At 40.9% G+C, this 21,213-nt stretch overlaps 1 protein-coding gene across 1 annotated transcript in view; it reads left to right on the top strand.

The window, feature by feature from the left end:
• The window catches only part of LOC102776522 (liprin-beta-1-like), a 28,897-nt gene extending 8,363 nt beyond the window's left edge, over window positions 1-20,534 (top strand). The window contains exons 2-25 of the mRNA XM_006780870.2: window positions 95-174; window positions 2,234-2,439; window positions 4,006-4,086; window positions 4,674-4,787; window positions 4,918-5,028; window positions 7,021-7,113; window positions 11,867-11,984; window positions 13,247-13,308; window positions 13,396-13,462; window positions 13,999-14,117; window positions 14,364-14,437; window positions 15,254-15,308; window positions 15,601-15,754; window positions 16,532-16,667; window positions 16,748-16,870; window positions 17,031-17,181; window positions 17,389-17,500; window positions 17,575-17,663; window positions 17,806-17,928; window positions 18,022-18,147; window positions 18,895-19,083; window positions 19,834-19,992; window positions 20,081-20,146; window positions 20,237-20,534. Of these exons, the coding sequence (XP_006780933.2) occupies window positions 111-174; window positions 2,234-2,439; window positions 4,006-4,086; window positions 4,674-4,787; window positions 4,918-5,028; window positions 7,021-7,113; window positions 11,867-11,984; window positions 13,247-13,308; window positions 13,396-13,462; window positions 13,999-14,117; window positions 14,364-14,437; window positions 15,254-15,308; window positions 15,601-15,754; window positions 16,532-16,667; window positions 16,748-16,870; window positions 17,031-17,181; window positions 17,389-17,500; window positions 17,575-17,663; window positions 17,806-17,928; window positions 18,022-18,147; window positions 18,895-19,083; window positions 19,834-19,992; window positions 20,081-20,146; window positions 20,237-20,329 (2,685 nt within the window). The 5' untranslated portion in view covers window positions 95-110 and the 3' untranslated portion in view covers window positions 20,330-20,534. The remainder of the gene's footprint in view (window positions 1-94; window positions 175-2,233; window positions 2,440-4,005; window positions 4,087-4,673; window positions 4,788-4,917; window positions 5,029-7,020; window positions 7,114-11,866; window positions 11,985-13,246; window positions 13,309-13,395; window positions 13,463-13,998; window positions 14,118-14,363; window positions 14,438-15,253; window positions 15,309-15,600; window positions 15,755-16,531; window positions 16,668-16,747; window positions 16,871-17,030; window positions 17,182-17,388; window positions 17,501-17,574; window positions 17,664-17,805; window positions 17,929-18,021; window positions 18,148-18,894; window positions 19,084-19,833; window positions 19,993-20,080; window positions 20,147-20,236) is intronic.
• The last annotated feature ends 679 nt before the right edge of the window (window positions 20,535-21,213 follow it).

The following is a 21,213-nucleotide window of genomic DNA, read 5'->3' as shown; positions in this document are numbered from 1 at the left end:
CCATATTTGGCAGTGATATGTTAATGCCTTTTAGTTCCGGCCAAGATCCTTTATGGAGTTTCCCTTTTTTTCTTATGCTTGTCTTCTCTTTCAGAACAATTGAACACAAGATGATGTCTGACGCTAGCGAGATGTTGGCAGCAGCCTTGGAGCAAATGGATGGGATCATAGCAGGTAACCACAGTGAACATTTGGACTCTAAGACCTGGGAATAGCACTTTTTCAAGTGGGCATGGTAAGCTACGAGGGTCTACTCTACATCTGGAAATCATTAAATTGCAAATACAGAGTCTAGCGGACAATAACGCAGTGTGCCCTCCTCCCACTTTTACCTGCAGTTTAATGTAATCCTTCTGAATATACATGAGTCTGAAATACAGCTGAAACCATGCTTCTAGTGGTCTGCCTCCACTGCATGAAGAATTAAAGTAAGTTTCCATTGTCCCTGCCGTGATGGAAACTAATGATTATTCAAGCTCTGTGAGTTTGGAATATAAACCTCTTGCTTGCGAGGTTTTGGCTGCACTCTGTATATTTGTGCCGCTGCAGATGAGCAGACCAGGCTTCAGTTTTTGAGTCCCTACTTTTCCACTGATGTGTGTAATTATAGCACTGACCTTTCCAGTGGGAACGAGACGGCTGATCACATGATATCACCCCGTCCCCACTGTTTCCGCAGAAACCACAGGCATCATCAAGCCCTGATGCCCTGCTACTGTGGGGGAAGCCATGCTTGATGGGAACATCATCGGGATGCTGCCGCATTTGCTTCCAAATAAAATGCAGTTGCTACTTATACAGAGAGATTTAATTGTTTTTATTATCTTATATTTTGTCTGATGGACACCATACAAATATTGTTTGCTCAGTATGTTTGCATGATTGTGGTATTCTCGCCACGTCGGCATTAAAGTATCCAAGAAAGTACATAAAAGTTGTTATGATGCTTTAATTTGCTGAAATGTTTACTTGAGTAGGAGGAAAATGGCTTCAGAGGGAAAACCATGCGAGCTATTTAAATGAACATAATGGTCTTTGAGAATTTGATGGAGACCCCAATTAAAATGTTCTATGAAGGATGTGAAGAGCTGCAACTGTCAAACAGCTATGTTCTTACAGAGTTTTACCTCTGTAGTTGCCAGTGAGTGTCATCCATAACCCTACTCTGATATGGGACTTGCACGTAACTTTTTTTTGTTTGTTTGTTTTAAACGCAGAGGTCACTTGCAGTACTTGAAAAATCTTGTTGCACCTGTGCAAGCAACTATTAAATCTAGTAGTGTAACCTTGTTTTTGTTTTTGTCTGTTTGTCTCCCCACTCACTGCTGTCATTAAAAATGGTGTCTCTGTGTTGGGGCTGTGCAGTTGATCAAATTTTAATTTCTGTTAAAATTTTGGCAAGATAAGAAGTTGAGATGAAAAATGAATAATTTACATAATTGTTTTCCAAAACTGCAACTATGTTTTACCTTTTAGCACACTTCACGCCTCTAATTCACTCCGTGCCAGTCACCTCACTAAACTTCTTTTCTTCTTTTTTTTTTAAATAATTCAATTTCATGGAATTAATGAAAAGACAAGGATTTTTTTTCTTGAACTTTAATAAATCATTTTTTTTCCAAATCATATTCTTAATGACAAAATAATTGTTAGCATAATCGAATACCCCTGTTCTGTACATATGCTCTTGTGAAAATTCATTATAGAAGTTTTGTTTAATCTTATTACATCATAGAAAAAGAACTGATACATGAGAAATGTGCACAGCTGTGCAGCAATTAATTTAAAGCAGTTAAAGGGAGCTTTAGTTTGTTTATACACCACAAGTTAAATCTTCTTTATATTCTTTTTACCGCTGACCTGGAGTTCTTGCCATTTAGTGAATGCAACAAAATGCAAAGTCCATAACTCATATTAAATAATATTTTGCACTGTACATACTGTAACAAAGATTATCAACCCCAAAACAAGCTATATAAATGCTGTAATCTAGTTTGATGTATTTGGTGTTTACAGACTGATATGTTGGTGACTGTTTATAGGAATCAATGCAGTAACAAAGGCAATAGCAGTTTTTAATGATTGAAACAAAATAATTGGAATATGCAACTGTATGAAAGTATGAGTGCACAAGCTATTCATCATGATTCCACCACTCCTGCAGATCAAAGACAAATGTAGATTTCATAACAACCTTTATATGTATCTAAATCCTCCCCCTGCACTTCGCCAGGCTCCAAGGCCATGGACTACTCCAACGGGCTGTTTGACTGCCAGTCTCCCACATCGCCTTTCCTCGGTGGCCTTCGGGTCCTTCACTTGCTGGAGGATTTGCGGGCAGCACTGGAGCTGATGGATAATGATGAGAGGGACAACCTGCGGTGTCAGATTCCTGATTCCACTGCAGAGGGTCTGGCGGAGTGGCTTCACGGACGAATGGTAAAAAGACCCCGTGTAGGGTTCTCTCTAGATTTCTTTGTCTGGTCTTTTAGGTTGAAGTGTGATCGAAAAGTGTCATGAATTTCTAATGAAGACGACTCCTTGCACACCTCTGGACGCCCGTCAGTGTGATTGCTGTTTTTAGATCACTGAGTGGACCCCTTGTTGCTCCATGAGGTTTATGAAGTTATGTCATAGATTGAGGTGATGGAAGCCGTATCTTTGGTTCCATACATAGACTAACACATAGTTGGTTCACTGCCTCTGTCAAAGATCAGAGGGCATGACTCAGGTCAAAGGCATGCTTTATAATTTTATTTTATTTTTTTAACATATAGAGTTCTGCTGTAAGTCTAAGGGAGGTCACTCCCTTTTTTGGCCACTACAATCTCTTGTTCTCTACAAGCCCTACTAGCCAGGTTTGTCTTCCTGTGAATTTGTCCTGATCTCTAAAGTTCCAGCTTGCATCATTGGATATGCAAGTGCTCAGATTAGGAGTTTTAAAAGACTGCATCCGTGCTGAAAGTGATCAAGAAGGAGTCTACTTTGATGTGGAAATGAGCTGAATTTAATCCCAGCCTTTTAGAGAGGTGGCATACATCTTTGGTCACACCTTGCAGTTACATTTGGGAGCAATAAAGGTTATATATGCCCCTTGAAGAGACTTTTTCATCATCTGTCTCAATTGCATCTTAACCTGTTGAGGTCATTTTGAGTTTATTGCTTTTTTGTTGGATCCATTTGCTCCCAGTTTTGCATCAAATGCAGTTGGTTCACCTGAGGATTGCATGTGGATAAGTATGAGGAAATGAAAATCTGCTCTTCTTTTCTTGCTTTCCTGAGCAGAGAGAGAGTCGCTGCAAACCTAAAGGCCGTTGTTTGATTTTATTTTTTTTTAATTAATTTATTTATTTTGTGTGCAGAAATTAGAAAAAAACGTCACTTTGTGCATGGTTCGTATCTTTGCACAGCGCAGATTTAGCCTGGGATGAATTATCCTCTATGCCTTTCATCTCTTGATTGTGCTCCTTTGCCTTTACTGTGACTTTGTTTATACTAGAAGTAATGTTTTGACAGGGTGTGTGAATGATGGAGTTTCTATAGGAGCCTCCCTGCAAATAGTTTCCATCATAAAAACTCATGCTGACTCTGTGTGAGGCTCATGTTTTTCTTCCTTCGCTCCCTCGTCTCTCCATTTGTGATATTTGAGAAAAGTTTGCTTTTCATTCAATTCTGAAATCACTTTCATGTGAGAACACTGATGACCGTCACATTTTCTTTCTTTAAACGCATATCAATTCATTCCTTCAAGGGAAAACCATGTGACTGTGAGTCATGTTTATACAAGAAAACAGTGTGTAGTTTATCCATGTAGCTCAGAGCTGTGTATTTCAGTTTGCTTCTCCCAGGCAGATTTACATTTCAACATAATTTATATACCATCTCCCGATTTTATGAGCTCTTATATTTAAAGAAACATTAACTTAAAGCCTTATTTATCTGGCATTGCAAATGCAGCTGTTTGCTCAAACAATGCAGATCCCCTTGTATCATCTCTTATTTCAGACCAACGTCCACAGCTCCGAAGCAGTCGCCCAAGAGCGTCTGTCACGACTTGAGAGTGACAAAGAGTGTCTCATTCTTCAGGTGCGTGAGCAAAGCTCTCTGTCACGGCTGCAAAACAGCCGAGCAATTTGTCTTGAATGTGTAATTAAGTGTTATTGTGGCTATTAGCACTTGTGTTATTAGTGGGATCAAAGACGTGCTTTCAGTTCTTTTTGTAAGCTTGCAGCATGTTGCCAAAATTAAACAATAGTTTTGGAAGAGAAAAAATTATTATTTCTCCATTCTTATTTTAAGCCACAGTGTTGCCGCATGTGCACTAAAAATTGCTTCTTTAATGAATTCATGAGCTCGGTTCTGTTAGTACAGCATGCAAGTTCATTAAACAAATAGTTGTTTTTTGTTTTTTGTGTAATTTATCAGTTAGTAGTCAGATTTGGTTACCTTTTAGACAGAGCCAGCTGTTCCTCCCCCAATTTCCAGCCTCGGTGTTGAGCGAAACTCTCTGCCTGCTGGATGTAGTTACATATTTTCCACACAGAGACACATGAGAACAGTGTTGACCACCACACTGACTCTCTGCAAGAAAGTACACAAGCATATTCCCCCATAATGTCAAACTAATGTCTCTGTGCTTTAAAGGTCATAAAACATGTTTCACTATTGTCTAGGTAAGCGTTTTAACAGACCAGGTGGAGGTGCAAGGTGAAAAGATTCGAGATCTAGACAGCTGTCTTGAGCAACATCGCGAGAAACTCAATGCTACTGAGCAGCTTCTTCAGCAGGTAAGGGCTCTTTCTATACTTGCATTGAACGCCAGTTAATGGTGGTTTGAGATAGCCGAGACCACCCATTTTGAAACTTTCTTCTTTCCTGGTAATATGTTAGTGCAGCCTTGTGAATGTTGCTCCACAGGAGCTTTTGAACCGGACAGCACTGGAGACCCAGAAGCTGGAGCTTATGACCGAGGTGTCCAGCCTGAAGCTGAAGCTATCTACTGTGGAGAGAGATCACAGAGGCAATGAGGTAGAGCACCTTCCTCGAAATGTAGGCTAATTCTCAGATGCACCTGCACCTCGTCTAATGTGCCGTGCGACTCTGAATCCTGGCAGCCACCGACTTATTGTTTTAAAGTCACAAAGGTCGGCCTCACTCGGCTGGACTGAGATCTGTCATGTGGTGCAACGTGAACTTCTTTAAGGGTTACAGAAGATATTTAAACAGTCCTTGTGCTCCAGCAGCTGTTTCCTGCCAAAATAACCCCCACCCACCCATACCCCCTTTCTCCACTCTCACAGGCTAAAAAGCTTTCCATACACTGTGCTTGGAAGCTGGGATATATTATGTGTACTTTCCACGCAGTAAAAGGATATAAATCTTTCCCCCCATTTTGGTGCCGTTTAGCTTTAAATGAAAACCCTGATTGGCCGTCTTGTCTGTCCTAGTTTTCATGACCTTATGTTACCTTCAGCAGCTTTTCGACACATTCAAACAAACCAAACAAACCTATTCTTTCTAACAAGAAAAGTTTGTGTCAAGCATTATGATGATTTGATTAAAACATATCTAAAGGGGAACTCCTTTTCTTTTTCTTTGGGCTCCGTAACACCAGGCGAGTGTAAATGATTAGTAAAAATTTAGAGATTTATATTGATATATTCTGTAACACAGTCTGTATTTGCTAGGCCTATTTTCCTTATAAATATCCAGAATCAAAATGAGTCCAGTTAATTTTCTGTGCACTCCTTTTGTTACAGTGTAAACGGCAACCAATAGCAGCTAATTCTTTCAGACGCTATATGCCAAGAATAACAGAGAACAGTACAGTAACACATACTCCAAACAAGTGCTGAGAGTGTGCAAACCTCCCCCAAGAAAATTCACTGTCTGGGCAGTATCTGCTTTTAAGGCAATGGTATTGTATTTTGTATATATTCATTTGAGCCCTTAAGAAGTTTGTAGTACAGTAAAAATCAGACAAGGGTAGCATGACAGATGTTTGCTTTGACTACACTAACATTATGCAGCAGCAGGTAATGTATAATGGGTATTAGTGTGCAGTGTGAGAAGACCTTCAATTCATTCAAACTTCAAGCTAACATGTTTACAAACAGAATGATGGCACGTATGCGCGCAAACGCTACCAAAACCAATAACCTTCTTGTATATCAACATGATGAAAATGCTAAAACAATAGCCACACAAAATGTAGAATATCTTACTGTTTGAAGTTGTGACACAAATACAGAAATCACTGTTTGTATGTTCTTCTCTCTCACCCTGCTGTTCATCGCATCCACTTTAAATTTGGGAGGTGCGTTGGTGGAGTCTTGAGGAAGTGCAGCAGCGAGTTTTGGTTTGTCAGTTTCAGGTCTTTCAAAGGAAGTTCATGATATTAATGAATTCCTTAAGTTTAACCGTCACAGCCAAGTACCAAATCTTGTTTAGGGGGCATCTGTAAATTGTTGGTACAACAAAATAAACTTGGTTCTACTTTGTCCGAACAGGCTTTGCGCTATTATACTTTTCATGATATTAGCTGAGTGAGACTGTTTTAAAGTCGCATTTTCTCTGAAATCCCAAACCCTGTTCTAAATACAAATGAAGATGATATAAACAAGAAGCAATCAAATATTTTCTGTGTACCAAAAACAGTCCTCCTTGAAGAATGAAGGGTTTACAATCACAAAAAAAGTAAATACCCATTTCATTTAAAGTCAGTTTCCCAGGCCTCCTACACTGTTGCTGATTGGGATAAAAGGAGTTTCACATTAATTAACTGTGACCCTTCCCTTAAGTCTAGGATTTGTCTCCATGTGTAGACTGAGCTCCTCATATTCCCTCCTGAGAGACATCAGTCTGAAAATAATGTTGATGCCTTTGGCAAGAATGTTCCTTCTGCTGAAGAAGGGGAGAAAAAAAACAGACATCTCTCCCACGCACAGTCTCCACGAAGCTCTCCAGTTCACGTTTGTATCAGAGTTTAGCGGTTAATGGGAGTTCTGTTTTCCTCCCCAGGGCTTGTACCAGGAAGTGACGGACCTGCGGTTCAGGGTGACTGATATAGAGAATGAAAGAGTGCAGTGTGAGAAGAAACTCAAAGCTACCAAAGTGAGTGTTTGTAGTTCATATCCATTCAGCAAACGGCTTTGTAATTGACTATAACCGGAGATCTGAATATGTCTTAATCTTTTGAAATGCATCATTACATGTTTAAATCCTTCTGATTTTCCCCGTGACATTTTTCTCTGTTTATTCTTCCTTTCCACCCCTCTTCTATTTGGCTTCCACTCTTTATTTCTTCTGTTATGTTAACATCTTACTGCAACATGTTAATCTGTCAACCTGTCAAGCGTCCAAAGTGGAACACTGGTCGGTTCACTGGACTTGAGGTGAAGGTTTAATCTCCAGCCCCCTTTTTTCTTTTTTTCTTTTCTCCTTTCTGGCCCTTAAGATCCTCTAAGCCTGCTCTCCTCCTTCACTGCTGCGCACTGATTTCCTGACTTTCACCACACTTGCTGTAAGTGCTCCCACCAGTACTAAAATCCTGTATTAACTTTTTGTTCTCTACACCTGTAGATCAAAATAATGTTGACCGAAGCATTGCTAATCAGCAAGTGTTTTTTTTTTTCTTTTTCTTTTGAGTAGGAGGGTGGTATTTCTCCATTTATAAATCTGCACATCTTGTAAAATTTCTATATTAAAGTAGTTGAGTTTTTAATTAGTAGTTTTTGTGTGAGATACTAGTCTGCATGCTGACTGTTATGCAATTTGTTGATTAGCTTGAGTTTGTGCTGAATCACATCACTTGTGCCACAGTGTGTTTGCAGTGTTTTGGTAACGCAGCTCTCCACTTATTCTATATTATATATTATTCATATAACATTTAGTTTACCTGAGCATGTGAATTTGGACACGTTTCTATGGAGAAACATGTCAGAGTTTCATTTATTTTGCAGGTATTTAGTTGTTGTTTTCCAAATCATTGAACTTATGTAAATATTCATCTGATAGAGGCAATAGTTGAAAAACAAGACAGTCTCAAGTCATGTGACATTAATGTGTACACGTATTTTCAAGGGGCTTCATTAGTACTTTAGTCTAGTCCAGGGCTCAGCAACCTTTAACACCCAAAGAGCCACTTGGACCCGGTTTCCACGCAAAAGAAAACACTGGGAGCCGCAAATACTTTTTGACATCTAAAATGAAGATAACACTGTATATATTGTTTGGTTTTTTTTGTTTGTTTTTTTTTACCTTCATGCTTTGTGTGAACAACTAAGGTGTGTTGCTTATGAAATCCATGAAGTGCTACAGAGAAAATTACATTTTATTAATGTAATAAACACATTTTGAACTCTTAAAGAAATGTAACAAAAGGAAAGACGCCCAGCTGAACTAAAATGATCCATGTAGCAAACAAAAACTGTTGTGAGCCGCCACCCTTATATCGCCTTTGGGCTTTTGGAGCCTTGACCTGACTTTTAAAAAGTAATTTGGAAAAAAGCACTATGCTACTAAAAAATTGAAAAATAAATATTTGCAAAATTCTGCATAAATATTTATTTATTTACTTATATTTATTTTACATGGTAAATGTGTGTGGCGGGGCGTGGTCTGCAGTGAAGCTGCATGGGAGGCGTACGCACCTGAGCGGCACCCGCAATCACACCTCGCCGCCTTGAAGTCTGTGCTCTCTTTGCTGTTGTGTTGTCAGGCTGTGAGCTGAAAAACTACAGCTGGCTGTATGCGTACAGCAACCGTGTGTGAAAAGTGGTCGATAAAGAGATCCCAAAAAGCGTGTTCATGGAAACATCGTCGGATATGTTTACAATGGGACTTCTGCTCTTGAACCTTTGCGCACAGTAAAGTGACTTTCATCTTTACGCAGGACTTTAAGCTGTCATCTGTGAGGCGGGAGCGGTGTTTGTTTTTAACATAGTTCACGGTGGAGCTGCTGACATAATGTGGATCCGAAGATCCATAATTGGCCTACCTGGGGTTGAAAGTCTCGGTAAATAAACGGCGTTTCGGCAAATATACCGGCTTCTGCGAGTGTGACGCTTATTTTGAGCAACGAAAAATAATAAAATATAATTAGATTTTTATATTTCAATATCACAATCTTCCAATTTAGAACTACAAGTTTAAAAAGAACTAATACAAAAAATACACTTCAGCTAAATACTTGTAATTTATTTTCCCAAACCACGCGGAGCCGCAGTATAAGGACTAAAGAGCCGCAGGTTGCCGACCCCTGGTCTAGTCTATACATAGACTGTAGATAAAGGGTGGACTTGCCGCTCTGACCTCACTCAACGGCTCAGTAAGCTACGGTTTTTGAAGACCAAGGTCAGCAACCTGACTGACCTTGTTTTTGGAAGTCAGATGGGAGCCCACTTGGATGAGAACATTGAGTTTAAAGTTATCAGCTAAATGCAAATTTCTGGTGCAGTGGTTGTCTCTGCAGAGGTATTTGCCTGCGCAACGAGATTTGCAAACTATCTACACACGCTTTGTGCAGTCCTCAAATAACCCAGTAGTATGTAGCTTCATGTGGATGATGCTGTACATGGTACAGTGGGGCAAAAAAGTATTTAGTCAGCCACCGATTGTGCAAGTTCCCCCACTTAAAATGATGACAGAGGTCAGTAATTTGCACCAGAGGTACACTTCAACTGTGAGAGACAGAATGTGAAAAAAAAAAATCCATGAATTCACATGGTAGGATTTGTAAAGAATTTATTCGTAAATCAGGGTGGAAAATAAGTATTTGGTCAATAACAAAAATACAACTCAATACTTTGTAACATAACCTTTGTTGGCAATAACAGAGGTCAAACGTTTACTATAGGTCTTTACCAGGTTTGCACACACAGTAGCTGGTATTTTGGCCCATTCCTCCATGCAGATCTTCTCAAGAGCAGTGATGTTTTGGGGCTGTCGCTGAGCAACACAGACTTTCAACTCCCGCCACAGATTTTCTATGGGGTTGAGGTCTGGAGACTGGCTGGGCCACTCCAGGACTTTCAAATGCTTCTTACGGAGCCACTCCTTTGTTGCCCGGGCGGTGTGTTTTGGATCATTTTCATGTTGGAAGACCCAGCCTCGTTTCATCTTCAAAGTTCTCACTGATGGAAGGAGGTTTTGGCTCAAAATCTCACGATACTTGGCCCCATTCATTCTGTCCTTAACACGGATCAGTCGTCCTGTCCCCTTGGCAGAAAAACAGCCCCATAGCATGATGTTTCCACCCCCATGCTTCACAGTAGGTATGGTGTTCTTGGGATGCAACTCAGTATTCTTCTTCCTCCAAACACGACGAGTTGAGTTTATACCAAAAAGTTCTACTTTGGTTTCATCTGACCACATGACATTCTCCCAATCCTCTGCTGTATCATCCATGTGCTCTCTGGCAAACTTCAGACGGGCCTGGACATGCACTGGCTTCAGCAGCGGAACACGTCTGGCACTGCGGGATTTGATTCCCTGCCTTTGTAGTGTGTTACTGATGGTGACCTTTGTTACTTTGGTCCCAGCTCTCTGCAGGTCATTCACCAGGTCCCCCCGTGTGGTTCTGGGATCTTTGCTCACCGTTCTCATGATCATTTTGACCCCACGGGATGAGATCTTGCGTGGAGCCCCAGATCGAGGGAGATTATCAGTGGTCTTGTATGTCTTCCATTTTCTGATGATTGCTCCCACAGTTGATTTTTTCACACCAAGCTGCTTGCCTATTGTAGATTCACTCTTCCCAGTCTGGTGCAGGTCTACAATTCTTTTCCTGGTGTCCTTCGAAAGCTCTTTGGTCTTGGCCATGGCGGAGTTTGGAGTCTGACTGGTTGAGGCTGTGGACAGGTGTCTTTTATACAGATGATGAGGTCAAACAGGTGCCATTCATACAGGTAACGAGTGGGGGACAGAAAAGCTTCTTACAGAAGACGTTACAGGTCTGTGAGAGCCAGGGATTTTCCTTGTTTGAGGTGACCAAATACTTATTTTCCACCCTGATTTACGAATAAATTCTTTACAAATCCTACCATGTGAATTCATGGATTTTTTTTTTCACATTCTGTCTCTCACAGTTGAAGTGTACCTCTGGTGCAAATTACTGACCTCTGTCATCATTTTAAGTGGGGGAACTTGCACAATCGGTGGCTGACTAAATACTTTTTTGCCCCACTGTAAGTCACAGCGCAGTTCACCACAAACAGGGCAACCTTAAAACTGTCTCCCGCTAAGGTAAAAAAGAATACAGAATTAGTGGCTGCAGAGAAAGCTTTACTTGTTTAACATTCTTCTTCTTCAGCTCCTCGTATGGTATAACTTTTCTTTTCTTTGTGGCTGGCAAGACCAACAGTAGCACAAGCAAGAGTAGCCCATGGACTATGTATTTGTGACACTGCCCCCTGGTGATGGGAAACGGCTACAGCATGTAGATGATGATCTGTGAAGCTATCTGTAGGCTGTGCACAGGACCAATGCAGAGACGCTATATTTTCTAAAGACTAGTGAGACAATAATCTTGCTAACCAATCTAGCAGCGATTCGTATTGTTGGAAGCAATGTTATGCAGACAGCCAGTGGCACCGACCTGTTAAGCAAAGTGAATGCACTCATAATAACTCATGATCTATAGCAAGCTAAATCACATTTTAATTGCATGCAGCTCTCAGGCAACATTTTTGAAACAATTTGTTGCTTAAGAGTTACCCTAAAGTTGCTGTGCCTCTAATAATTTAACTTAAGCATTCCACTTAAGCATACCTTTCTTTCCAGATTGTTTAATGCATTAGATGCTTTTCTCTGCTTCCTAGTATTAAATGCTGCAGATAAATTATGGCTTTGTCAACCCTCATTATAGGAGGACCTGCAGCTTCTGCAGAGGCAGCTGGAGGAGCGAGAGTTGGAGCTGAGGAAGTTGAAGGATGAGGGCAGACTGAAGGTGGAGAGCCACAACAGAGCTGAGGGGGCAGAAAGAGGTGGGAGCTGTTTTTAATAACTGTCATGTTCTATTTCATGTACATCAGTTTCAAAATTGGCTTGAGGATTAGAAAAATAGACATTTTCCATTCCAGCAACACTATATCCACCTTCAGAAGCCTTACCAGACAAATATCACACAGCTTTTGTCTGGATTTCTCCATTACTTTTTTTTTTTTTTTTTAAGTATCTTACATTTCACAGACAATCTGAGGTAATTTGAACCTGATTTTCGTTTTTTAACTCCCTATCTGTCTGTACGGTCCATACCAAACACATCACTATCTTACTCCTTCCACCCCCACAATTGACCTTATCTTATCCACTCTGATGGAGGAATGTTGTGCTTCTGTCATGCTGGCCTGCCTGTGAACATGTTCTGTGCAGTAAAATCTAAAGACAAGAAGGCTTTTGTTTTGTCTTCAGCCATCTCAGCATAGGGGCACAACAAATCCATCAGAAGTTAGAAATGAAGCAGACTAGAAAAATAAATGAGGAACTCAGTTAACGTGCAATTGGGAAACTTGCAGAGAGTAAATGTGCATGCTGCTGACTTCGCTGGCACAAGATTCAAGGCGAAGGTGATTTGATGAGCAACAGGCTTTTCTTAAGTTGAGACATTTAAGTGGAGTCTCACACACAGAGCTTGAACTCTTCAGGGCAGTAGGACAAACAGTGAAGACGCCAGAGTTTCACCCTAAAAAGTTATTAATGGTGTTTTAAATGGTTTGTTTGCCCAGCACAGGCTAGAAGTCTCACATACTGTAATTTTAAGTGGTGCCTCTGGCCAGCCCAACATTTGCCCTCCAAACCAGATTTGACACAACCTCGCCCGAGGGAATAATCCTGCTCTCGAGCTGCTAGATCTGCCTGTTTTGCTGTTCTTTGTGTCTGTGGGTCAGCAGCCGCACTACGCTGGTGTGGCTGCTGGTGGTGAAGAATGCAAGAAATTATACAACATATCAGCCTGTGCACATTTTTTAGGAGTTCATTAGGTTTGGATTACATTATCAAGTGGCTGGGGGGTACATTTAATTGTGTGGTGTTTCTTGAAAAAAACAGACACAGACCCTGTGTTAATCTGTAGCAATAACTAAATCAAGAGTTCATTGCAAGCTGAAACAAGAGCCCTTCTGACCAGTACACTGTGCCCCAGTGGCTTCATTATTTCTGGTTTCTGTTGGCTGCTTTCAGAGCCCGCAGGAGCTGATGTTTAAATGTTCACAAGTATAAAGCATCTTTTTTCTTCTTCTTTCTCCAGATACTGAAATGTTGAAGATGAAGAGGGTTTTAGAGTCGCTGACGTCAGAGAACGATGAGAAGGTAGTGTGCAGTGCGTCAGCAGCTCAGCAGCAGCTTTAACTCACTTCGAGTCATCATTGCAATGACATAATGTGTGTCTGTCTCCAGGAACGAAGGATTAAAGAGCTGGAGGAGTCCCTTAAAAAGTGTAAAAAGGTGCAGGAGCTGGTCAGAGGTCAGAAAATCTAACGTCGTAAATTTCAAATGTACTCACATTGATATTTACAGTTTTGTTGTTAAAACTACTTCTGCACTAAGTCATAGCTGGATTTAAAACATATTTTTAGCTCCTTTTGGTTCTTAAAGTGTTCAAAATAAACATGTAAAACACCCAATTCTCCATTTTAAGAGAGACAGTTTTTGACCCCCAAAACCTGCTGGCGGTAGAAAAAGGCATCTTCTCTTTTGAATAGTAATTGCTAAAAAACTCTGGTGTACTTCACAAAGCTTCCTTTTGGTTTCTCTCCATGATTATTTTCATTGAGCTGCAGGACTTTGCGTTGCCGTTACAAATACATTTTCTCTCACTGTCAAAGTATGTGTAACTCAAGTAAGTGCAAAAAGCACCCCAAAACTGCCTGTTTGACTCTAATTTTATCCACAATGTTGGAATGCTTTTAACACTGCCAATGAACTTTGAAAAGGAAAGACTGATGTTGGTGGGTTTGTGCTTTATGGTGTCCCCGCTGACTGCCCTGACTGCTCTATCAGAGAAGCTGAATGAAGATGACTACCACGATATCCCAGATGATCCCTCGGTCTCTGCAGCCATGGAGGTTGATCAGGTCACTGTGGAGTTGGAGGGGGAGGCAGGAAGGAGCTTGGGCGAGGTAAACACAACCTCTATCAAAACAGTTCTGACACAGGATGAACCCCAGACTGTGGACTTCCTTTATAAAAACTCAGTTTTGGCCTCCCACTCTGAAATAGTTTCTGCCAGGAATTCAGAGCTTTGGTTCTTGCTGTTCTGTTTGTTGATGTCGGTGTATGCTCTGCTTTAGGAAAGTGTTTTTGCTTCATTATTCATTTATACAAATACAGGCCATTTACCATTATGCTTTTATCTGTTGTCTCAGTCTGTTCCATGCATAGCAGTGCTCTCTGAAATGAACGAATTGGACAGAGAGCGACAGCTTCAGGCAGCTGGAAGGTAAAACTCAAGCTTCCACATCTGATTGCTGTAATTAAAAGACATCGTTCTTTTTCTGCTTTATTTAGTTTCACGGGTCAAATGAAGTAATTTACATTTTGTGCACAAATATCAGTCTACTTCTAGGTGATGTCTGGGAACTGTAACCTTTCTCTAATCAGCGAAACATCGGCTTGAATAAATTTAGATTGTCTAAAGGTGGTGTGTTGGCGATGCTGTTTGCTTTTAGGGACGCAGCGTCAAAGTGTAAAAGTTAAGTGTTTGCTGTTGTCGCTGAAATTATTCAGTCATTTGAGTCAGTTTCTTTCATTCCTGCATTAGAACTCGGTGTGATTAGACTTTTGAGGTTAGTAAAGGTTATTATGGCTGTGTTGGGAATCTGTGGCTACACAGGTTTCCCTACCAGTAACAAAAATAAAGGTGAAATTTGTACCACACAGCATTTACAACAGGACTGAGTAGAGTCGAGAAGATTTGTGCCAACATAAAAGGTCTAATCAAGGGACCGATGTGAAAACGCCTGTGTGGGTGTACTTTGAGTGAGCAAAGGCTTTAAGCAGAACAATTTTTAGGTACATTGCATTTAAATGACTCTGTCAAACAATTGCTGCTAATTGCTGGTTAGCAGAATAGTAATTTAATGCATTGTACTGCACAAATTTCATTTTTTCCTTTCTTTTGGTTGATTTTTCTTTTTAACACTTTAATTTTAATTATGTAATATTACTTCTACTTGATGTTAAGAACATTTCTAGATTATTAAACCATTTTTTTAGCCTGTGCTTGAGGCCTGAATTCTCATTGTTGTGATTTCAGTACCTTAGACGTCCCAGAGCCAAGAAGTTCAGCTGGAACCAGCAGTACTGATCAAGTAAGACAAGGCTATCTCTGATGTGCTCTGGCTGATTATACTGTTATACTTGTTAGAATTGTTCTTTCTATAATAATATGTTCTATTGTTATATCAAAAATACTCATTACTATTTAATTTTTTTTAACATTTTGTACTAAGTAGTAGAGTAGATCCTCCTTGTTATGAATGATTAAACCAGTCACAGGGTCCTCTGTGTAAGCTTGTCCTCCTCTGACACCTAGTGGTGCTTTTTTTCCTGTGATTTGTACTTTAATTCTTCTGTCTATATGTTTTTTTTTCCTCCTCATAGGGCCTAAATAAAACAGGACCTAGTTCTTCTTCTCCAACTAAAGGAAACGCCACAAGCGAGGGGAATTTTGGTACCAAGAAAGCCCGTGCTTCATTTGGCCGGGGCTTCTTCAAAATACGTGGAGGCAAGCAGACGGGCAGCGCCCCGAACCTCGGTGAGCTTTGCCATCTTGTAGAAGGCATTTGATATTTTTTTCCCCTGTATTTGTTTATGTGTGTTTTTATTTTATTACTTATGTTCATGTTTCCTTCATGGCTCTGTAAATTGTGAAGATCGCACCCGGAGTGCCAGTGCACCTGTGTTAGGTACAGTGAAGCAGAGTGGCTTTTTGGCCTGCAGCATGGCAGCTCTGGGTGAGACGGCTGGATGCACTGAAGCCAGCACTGACACGACAATGTAAACATTTATCTTACATGAATCCTTGTCATGCTGGTCTTTCATAGAAACACTCTCCTAAAAAATGAGTGTTTCCCAACTTTTTTGTTGCTGTTGTTCATGACATCTTATGTTTATGAGTTTATAAATATAATTGTTTTCTCTTTCACTGTTTCAATATTTATATCTCAAAGATCTGAAGAGATAAAACCAGACTGAGTTGCAAGAAAAGTTGGAAACCACTAATTAAAAGCTATTCTTACTTCTTACTCTGACGTGTTTCTATCAAAGATATCACAAAAACATCCAGTTGTCTTTTATCCACGACATTAAACCATCTGCAATTATGCCGTTTTTAGTGTTTTTCCAGGTTAAATTTCTTTTGCATTACTTCTTTGTAAATGAGTAGATGTTTGCATGTGTGATGCTTCTCCAGTTTGTGTTGTTTTCGTCCTGTTTGAATCCAGAGATCTCTGGAATCTCTGTGCTCATGGTGGTGGGTCATCCATGCTTGCTCCAGCTTGTATGGTCTCACATGTGTAACTGACTTTCACAGCTGAGACGGCGCACAAAGGCACAGAGCACCTCGACTTGGCCGGTGCTCCTCCACGGAAATCCCACGATAAATCGCCTCCAACGTCTTCGCCCGAAACCAAAAAGAAGTCCAAAGGGTTCAAGAGATTCTTTGGCAGGTAACACTCAGTGATGCGTCGTCGGTGTTTGAGCTGGAGGAAATGTATCTTTGATCATTTCTAACGTAATTGCGATGCAGGTTAAAGAGGAGCCACTCTACCTCCTTCAACCTTGATGATGCAGCCGAGATGGAGTTCAGAAGGGGTGGAGTCAGAGCTACAGCCGGCCCCAGACTCGGCTGGTCACGCGACACCAAACAAATGTAGGCGTTCAAAAACCGTTTTAGAACATCTTAATTATAAAATAAGTAAAACGTTATTTTATTAATAACTGCTGCATGTAAGGGCAAAACTACAAAGTGTTTTTCCCATTTGAGGGTTTTAAGAATGCTGTTTATTGATGTTTGTCCTCTCTCCTCTCAGTGCTGTTGATCTTCCTTTCTCACGGTGGAGCAAAGAGGAAGTTTGTGCGTGGCTTCATGAGCAGGGCCTCGGGTTTTATGTCACGCAGGGTCAGAGCTGGATCAAATCAGGACAAACGTTACTGCAAGCATCACAGCATGACTTAGAGAAGGTAACGGTGACAGCAGTAGAAACATGTTGTCTATGTATACATCTTCATATCTTCTTTTTTTTATTTTTATACTTTTAGTGCTTATAAACCAATATATATATTTTAAAGAATAAATGAAGAAACAAGTCTGTAATTATGCCACTTCATGTGAATTACACGATTTGCTAAGTTTCTACTAAAACAGGCAGAATAAACGTCACATTTCAGGAGCTGGGCGTGAAGCACCCTCTGCACAGGAAGAAGCTGCAGCTGGCCCTGCAGGCTGTCGGATCAGAAGAAGAAGATCTGAAGGGCAAACTAGACCACAACTGGGTGACGAGTGAGTGCTGTCGTCTCACGGCCCGCACGTATCATCTCCATTAGCTTTGATTCAAACAGGCTGTTTGTTTTCAGGATGGCTGGATGACATTGGTCTCCCGCAGTACAAAAGTCACTTTGATGAAGCTCGAATTGATGGACGCACGCTGCACTACATGACAGTGGTGAGCTCCATCAGAGCTTTTAGATTTACTCTTATTAAAAAGTTCAAAAATAGCTGTTCTTTCATATTCTGTCTGATTTTTGTGTGAATAAGTCATTCGACAGGTGACGTGTGTAGGTGGTAACTCTTTGTTGTTATCCCAGGAGGACCTGCTGTCTCTGAAGGTTGGCAGTGTTCTCCATCACCTCAGCATCAAGAGGGCCATCCAGGTCCTCCGCCTCAACTATTATGACCCCAACTGTCTCAGACGCCGTCCCTCTGATGAGGTATCACGCAGAAGTCCCAACCCGACCTTCTCTTTTGCTTTAAACCCGTGATTTTTAAAATTTAATTATTAATTTTATTCCCTCGTCGTCCAGAGCAACGTCACACCAGCAGAGATCTCGCAGTGGACCAACCACAGAGTGATGGAGTGGCTCCGCTCCGTGGACCTGGCAGAATATGCCCCCAACCTGAGGGGGAGTGGTGTTCACGGAGGGCTGATGGTGAGCATTATATACACAAAAATAAACACAGGAGACAGAATAAACTGTGGAAACTGCAAATTAGAGGTCACAAAATGTGTAACAGAGACTGCAAAGAGCTGAAAAAGCAGTGCCTTCATCAGGTTTGAATAAGCTGTTCCACCTAAGATCATTTTTCCTCCAGTCACTGGTGCTGCATATTTCTTTTATATAATCACACTAAATGGAGCCAGCTTTGGTGCTCAGTGTGCAGAAAATGCATTCAAAGAAACTTGGCAGCAGTTATAAAAAGGTTACTGGGGAAAAGAACCCACAAACCTAAATATGAGCAGTTTCATGTAGGAACTATTTTCTTTCTAGTATCTAACAACCGACAAACTAAAAGGAAACGCTTACAGCTCAGCTGATAAATGTTTAGGTGCCTTCAGTCTCATTAGTTTGTGCATTTCATCGCAGGAGAATTGATTCTTTCTTGTGATATACTTTGCATAACTGCATCGGAAAATAATTCCTATACAAGACTACTCAAAGCAAAGGGAAAGACTGCACGACAGGGAAATACATAATTGATGTGAACTGTCTTTAAAGCAACTGCGATCATTTACATGTCAGGCTGTCTGTTTATTACTTCACTAGCAAAGAGCACACGGTGAACTGCCTACATTTCTGACTTTAAGCTTCTGTCTTCTCTGCTGCTCTGCGTCATTCATACATACATTTTTATTTTTTTGACCTTGCACCGCAATGTTTCATCTGCCTGTTCTGAAGGTGTTGGAGCCTCGATTCAATGTGGAAGCACTCGCCCTTCTGCTCAACATTCCTCCCAACAAAACCCTGCTGAGACGCCACCTGGCCACCCATTTCCACCTGCTCATTGGCTCCGAAGCGCAGCGGCTCAAACAGGACTGTCTGGAAAACCCAGACTACACTGTCCTCACAGCAACCGCCAAGGTCAAGGTAACTGCACGCTGTTTCACAACGAACCCTCCCTGCTACAGAGAGGAACTTATCATTATTGCAGACTCTAAACAGATCAGCGGTACCAAAACTGGAAAACCAAAAGTAAAAAAATAAACCTAGCAAAAAAAAAAAAAAAGCCTTTCAATTCTTACAGATCTGAACTTCTGTGTGTTTTCACCTCTTTGGGCAGCAGGGTGGATTTAAAGCATGGATGGTGAAACTGAAGCTTGTCAATCACAGAGTAGCCACGCCCTAAAGCATAAGATGCTTTGTCTTTTTTATGTTCATATAAGATGTGAAACTTGCAATTAAGAGCATGATCATAAATCAAATAAGCAGTACTTTCATTTTCCCAGAGTCTTTTATATTAATCTCCTGCATACAGTCGGCAAACCTGTTAAAAGAGAAGCATCTAAATGAGAAAGTAAATAAGCTCTGTTTCCATAAATATCAAAGCGTTAAGCCCAGTAGAGTTTCCCAACACTAATAATACTTTTAAATAAAGTAGCTGTTTGTCAGGACATGAATGAGCTTGTCTGCTACTTGGAAGGTCGGCAGTTCAATCCTCAGCTCCTCTAGCCTGAAGTATACTTGGGCAAGATGCTGAACCCTGAGTTCTCCCTGATGCATTTATTGGAGTGTGAATGTTAAGTGTGATGTGTGTGTGAATGAGGCTTGTAGTAAATACAGCAAACACTCAAGTTACGAGCTGGCCATCTGTTAATTGTGTCCTTTATCCTCCTTCAGCCGAGGCGGTTGTCGTTTGGAGGTTTTGGCACTCTGAGGAAGAAACGTCAGGACGACGGTGAGGAGTACGTGTGCCCCATGAATGTGGAAATGCCAAAAAACAGCAGCTTCCAGACTAGCACCCGGATCTACGAGGATAACCTTGAGCACCTGGAACAGGTACACACTCTCCCAGTTACTTATTAATAACACAATAAATTTGTTTTGTTTTTAGGTGAATTTGAGTTGATTCTGTCACTTTTCACAGATGGAGGACTCTGAAGGAACCGTCAGACAGATAGGAGCCTTTTCTGAGGGAATCAACAATCTGACGGTGAGAAGCTGACCTGCTCCGGTGTGATCACACAGAACACGCTGTCCATCGACTACACTGAACGCTGTTCTGTGCTCCTCTGTGTTTCAGAGCATGCTGAAGGACGACGTGTTTTTCCGGGAAGTGTCGGCGTGCCCTCCAGAGTATGATCCCTCAGAAATGCACAATAACTCAAACATCTGATATCAGAGCTCCGCAAGCTTCATGGAAAAAGAACGAACTGTGCCAACTTCATCCTGTGGTCCATCTCTCTCCACTGCTGATCGCTTTTGTAAGAGAACATGTCAGACTAACAATATTTCCATCTTTCACATGTACACACCTATATTTATTGAAGCTGTCCAAAATGTAACATTTGAACTGAAAATGCAAAGTGTTCTCTAATTAACACACCTCTTTATGAATTTTGTCACTCATGCCTTAGTTTTTCAGTATTTGGTGATTTTAAACTTTGTGTGTTTCAGCCTGTATTTGAAAGGGCTTGTCTTCAGTTGTGTTCACTGATTCTGTTTGTGAGAAGTGCTTACATTCAAGGTTATGATTTTATTTGAACACATGTTAAAATTGATGCCTACAGAAATCGAGTGATGCAGGGTGATCAGCATTTTTGTGTGTGGTTCTTACAGAATTGCATTTTGACCCAGTTGAGCGTTGTGCAAGCTGAAGGCTGCTCTCTTTGAAAAATTACTTTCTTCAAATCCTGATTTGTATCCAGGCTCTCTGGGGCACCACTGCTGGACAAAGTGCTGTGGCTATTTTGGGGGGTTAACATTTTACTGTGAGCACCACCACCACCTCACAACAGAACAGATAAAGCTACTAGTATCTATAGATGTTAAGCTATGTGCTTACACTATCAGTGAGAAGCGTGAGGGCACTGTTATGCTACAACCTGTGATATATAGACTGGGAACGGGGGAACATGCACACCTGGCTCAAGCAAATCACTGTTCACCACTAAACTAGTAGAGATGGTCTTTTTAAAAAAAACAAACAAACCAAAAAACATTAATATCAAATGGTCAGTCTTAATATTTTTCCCTTACTTTTCCCCCTCATTTTCCCAG

This window comes from Neolamprologus brichardi, chromosome 17, assembly GCF_056152115.1.
Source record: "Neolamprologus brichardi isolate AB-2024 chromosome 17, ASM5615211v1, whole genome shotgun sequence".
Lineage (NCBI taxonomy): Eukaryota > Metazoa > Chordata > Actinopteri > Cichliformes > Cichlidae > Neolamprologus > Neolamprologus brichardi.
Note: the sequence above shows the minus strand (reverse complement) of the source record. Positions and strands in the feature narration are given on the sequence as shown.